The sequence below is a fragment of the Helianthus annuus genome, chromosome 6 (assembly GCF_002127325.2).
Source record: "Helianthus annuus cultivar XRQ/B chromosome 6, HanXRQr2.0-SUNRISE, whole genome shotgun sequence".
In the NCBI taxonomy this organism is placed as follows: domain Eukaryota; kingdom Viridiplantae; phylum Streptophyta; class Magnoliopsida; order Asterales; family Asteraceae; genus Helianthus; species Helianthus annuus.
In genome coordinates this window covers 43,427,584-43,432,473 of record NC_035438.2, presented here as the reverse complement: position 1 = coordinate 43,432,473, position 4,890 = coordinate 43,427,584, and the positions used below count along the sequence as shown (strand labels likewise).

Genomic DNA, 4,890 nt, shown 5'->3' with positions numbered 1-4,890 from the left:
ATCTCTTACAATGAAGCCATTAGCAGTGATCAGTCTTCTGAATGGAATAAAGCAATGATTGATGAGCTTGAATCCATGAAGAAAAATGACGTTTGGGATTTGGTAGAATTACCCAACGGAGTCAAACCCGTAGGATGCAAATGGGTGTTCAAAACAAAACTGGATCCGAATGGGAACGTTGAACGCTACAAAGCGAGATTGGTTGCAAAGGGCTACACTCAGAAAGAGGGAATTGATTATCAAGAGACGTTTTCACCTGTCTCTCGTAAAGATTCATTAAGGATCGTCATGGCCCTAGTAGCTCATTTCGATTTAGAGCTGCATCAGATGGACGTTAAAACTGCTTTTCTTAACGGAGATTTGGACGAAGATGTTTACATGAAGCAGCCTGAAGGCTTTAAACCTGAAGGTCAGGAGCATCTAGTCTGTAAGTTGAAGAAATCCATTTACGGGTTGAAACAAGCATCACGTCAGTGGTACCTCAAGTTTGATGAAGTCATGAAGAGGCAAGGTTTTATGAAGAATCAAGTGGATCAATGCACCTACCTCAAGATGAGTGGGAGTGACTTTACTATACTTGTCCTTTACGTAGATGATATTCTATTGGCAAGTAATAGTTTAGATATGTTGCATGAGTCGAAGCGTTTACTCTCGCATAACTTCGACATGAAGGATCTCGGAGATGCTTCTTACGTCATTGGCATCGAAATTCACCGAGATAGAAACAAAGGGATCTTAGGATTGTCCCAAAGGGCCTACATAGATCGTGTCCTTACACGATACAACATGCAACAGTGCAAACCCTCCGTCGCTCCAGTAGTTAAGGGAGATGTTTTCGGTTCGTTTCAGTGTCCGACAACAGAGGTTGAGAAGGAGCAAATGAGCCAGATACCTTATGCGTCAGTAGTCGGGAGCTTGATGTATGCTCAAGTCTGTACTCGTCCAGATATCGCTTATATTGCTGGAATGCTAGGCCGTTATCAGACTAATCCTGGCTTAGATCACTGGAAAGCAGCTAAGAAGGTACTTCGATATCTGCAATAGACGAAAGACTATAAACTGACTTATAGAAGAAGTGATCATTTAGAAGTGGTGGGCTATTCTGATTCTGACTTTGCCAAATGCAAAGATGACAAGAAATCCACTTCGGGCTATATCTTTATGTTAGCAGGCGGCCCTATCTCTTGGAAGAGTCATAAACAACAGTTGACTACAACTTCCACAATGATGGCAGAGTACATTGCTGTCTATAACGCAACCTGTCATGGAATGTTGATTAGAAATCTGGTCACTGGACTCAAAATTGTTAATTCCATTTCTAGACCATTGAAGCTTTACTGTGATAATTCAGCTGCCGTTAGTTTCTCGAACAGTAACAGTTCGACTGGAGCTGGTTTATATCTCGATACGAAATATCTATTTGTACGTGAACGTGTTGAGGAAAATAATCTTTGTATCGAGTATATTAGTACTAAGGATATGCTTGCGGATCCGATGACTAAAGGTCTCCCTCCTAAGGTTTATGAAGAACATGTTCGGAATATGGGATTATGTAAAGACCTTATTTGAGCATATTGTACTAGCTTATGTTTTATGATTAGTGAAATTTTCTCAAGTTTGATTTTGTATGTCTATTAGAATATGTTCAACCGGTATAATGGCATATAGACAAATAAAAAGTTACAAATCAAACAAAGGGCTTACGCGTATTTTGATCATGATGATTAGGTTTTAAATTAAGGCTATAGTATGATTAATGGGGGTCCTGAGTCGCATAATGATTCAACGGCTGTATTTTTCTGCTATAGTACTTGTTTAAGGCTAAAATGAGTGTTAACTCCTGATCAGGCTTATCTAATACTCATAGTAAATGATTACTCGGCTAAGTGGGAGAATGTAAGATTAAATATATTATGTTTAATATTTAATCTATAGCCATCTTAATCATTTACATTATAGAGATCAAAATATATAATAACCTATTATTTAATTAGTTGGTAATTGTTGATGGACCATATTACCCTTAGTAACTAATTAGGTTTCCTCCTGGGTGCTTATATAAGGAGAGTTATGTGGAGGTTTAAGGGTTACTCAGTTACACAATTCACTTACCCCATAAGCCATAACATCATCACGAAACCTCCTCTCCATAACCGATACCCTTTTCGGTTTCTAAGTTCCCATCATCAGTTAGCACCCTAAGGAGGAACCAGATCAAGATGACAGGCATGTCGAACTCCCTTACAGGATTCTCCTCTGCACTATCTGCTGTGACAGGTATGATTTATATTGTTTTCCTTCATGAACAAACAGAACTGATCCAACATATAAACCAAGGTGCTTTCATTTTCAAGTGATAACTGCTAGTTTATAAATCGTCAGTTTCTTGTTGTCTACGGAACCATGAGTTATAACTCTTAACTCATAGCCTATACCCAACTAAAACACAAAACTAAATATAAAATAAGTAATCATCTTGCCATCCACTGTGCTGGTGACAATATCAACTGCATTTCCTCAAACTTGACATCATCACACAGAATACAACTTTATTCCCGTCAATCACAAATTGTTTCAATTGATGGCTAAGAATGCCTTCCACAATTTTGTGGTCAGTATCTAAAATTAGTTTTGTATAAATTGTGGGTTAAGCAACATAACAAACACTTTGTGGGCATGAAAGTAAACCAAACATTAAGCTACCTGAACCTACCCTAAGAATAATTAATTCATGGAAGTAATCAACACTTATGCCTCAACTTTATTAAGTTCCAATCAATTATGCATCAACTTTATCCCTGAAGTGGCGAATATTTTCACTAAAAGCCTTTCGTATCCTTTGTTTGAACATTTTCGTGTAATGCTTAGTTTTGGTCAACAACTGATTCGATTCGTTTAAATAAAAACAAGGTCATATTGCAAATTAACAAGATAAACTCTGTTTAGAATAAAAAGTTAGTTATTAGCCAATGTAAAGTCAGTATAAATACAAACCTCAAACACCATGCTTGCATGGTGAATGTATCGCATCTTACAGTACTATATTCTATTGCTAGGTAAAATATGAATAAATGAAGCCGATGCATCTTCTATGTATTAAGAAGCTTCACAATATCCACATTGGAGTCATCGATCAGGAAGTTGCTTGGCTGCAAAGTAAGTCTGTAGAAAACTAGTGAGTAGAATAGCAGTAGCCGCCAACAAAGCAACCGTCTTCCATGGACTACTAAAGTAGTTGGTAATCAACTCCCCCGCCCACGTCTTGTACTTGGCATTGTGGTGCTTTTCGATCCCTCGCCAGAACTGATAAAACTTGGAATAGTTAACCGCCGGGACATCAATCTCATCGTACATCTTCACCACTTGTTCATCACAACCAACATAATTTAACAATATAAGCTTGTTTTTCAACTCCTTCACATCTTCATGTTGGATAATTAACGATTTCATTATCCGAATATAAGTGGAAACTCGAAAGTCATTTGGGTTATGCGTGCACATCTCATGCGCGATCATGTTCAAGTAAATAACTTTTGAATTTGAGGAAACCGCTCTTCTTGGAAGCTTGATTACACCATAGCAACGGTGAGAATGAAATGCAATTTTCTCATCGTATGCCGGTCTCAAGAAAATCCATTGTGATTTGAGTTCTGTTGCTGAAGCAAACCATCTGTTTCGTTTTAAGTACTTATGATCTACATCTGAAACATTCTTTTTACTCTGCTTGCTGGAATTAGTTGGAAGCGATATGAAATAAGACCTGTAAAGCTCCAGAAGATGAAGGGGTTGCTTGTTTCCAAGCACCTTTTCATCCTTAGTGAACACTTGGCCATAGTTTAAGTAGTTAAAGAATCTGTTTAGAATATCTTCGCCTTTATCGTCGGGGAACCTCAACTTTAACAAAACTTCGAGCACCACAAACGGGATCTGGTTCTCCAGCAAGAAAATATCACGCGTTATGTTTGCAAACCCTATTGCGCCTAAATACTCGCTATTTAACAACAACATGTTGTTTGCATGAGATATGCATTCAATAAAGAACAAAACAAAGCAAGCATCGCGTAGCATCATTTGATTGAACTCCTCATCATTGTAAGCATCTGTAGAACCATCGATATAGCACTTTCTGGCGTCATGTATCACCTCAAAGACCATGTTGTATAACAAAGCAATAGGTTTCCCGGTTCTCAAACCATACTCTTCTAGTGTTATGAGTTTGTACTCCTCGGCTTGAGCAAAGCGGATTCTTGACTTATAGTGGTATGGGCCAAGTGAAACCACTGCAGGCTCGTAGTACTCGCGGTTTCTACGACCTCTCTCACCTTCTAAGAGCAACGGTGGTACTTTTTCGATATGGCGTTGGCGTGTGTAGTTGGTACTGATCCCTATGCCCGTAAGGCAACGTTGCCACTCCTTGACCACCCCTAAATTGTTGTAGTTGATCACCGGTTGATCATAGGGGATTTCAACTATTACATGGTCACTTTCGGTTGTCTGCATCTCCAATTCACTGTCGAAATATATATGGACTGACAATAGTTGTATAATTTGAAAACACTATTACTTAGATTTTGAATTTGAAATTTTGATATTCTTTTTTCGACCCTTGTTTTTGTTTTATATCATGTGTTTTTTTAGTATGTAAAATACTGTTATTCAAAGTTTATTTTCTTTTTAGGAAAAGTTTATAATTATGTTCAAATATATCAAATAATAAATGGACTTTCATAAGGGACTTTTCTAAGAAAAACGGAATGTGTATTGGTGTTTATATGGTATTTACCCTTTATAAATATACATATTCATTTAAACTAATAATATGTTAAGAAATAAACAATTGTTTCGTGCTCCGAAAAAGGTTACAGATACCTTAGATTCCATTAGAAGAGA

At 37.5% G+C, this 4,890-nt stretch overlaps 1 protein-coding gene across 1 annotated transcript; it reads right to left on the bottom strand.

The window, feature by feature from the left end:
• Positions 1–3,126: 3,126 nt before the first annotated feature.
• LOC110865354 (UPF0481 protein At3g47200) lies at positions 3,127–4,500 on the bottom strand. Its single transcript, XM_022114595.2, has one exon. The coding sequence runs from the start codon at positions 4,498–4,500 to the stop codon at positions 3,127–3,129; it is 1,374 nt and encodes a 457-aa protein (XP_021970287.1).
• Positions 4,501–4,890: the final 390 nt, after the last annotated feature.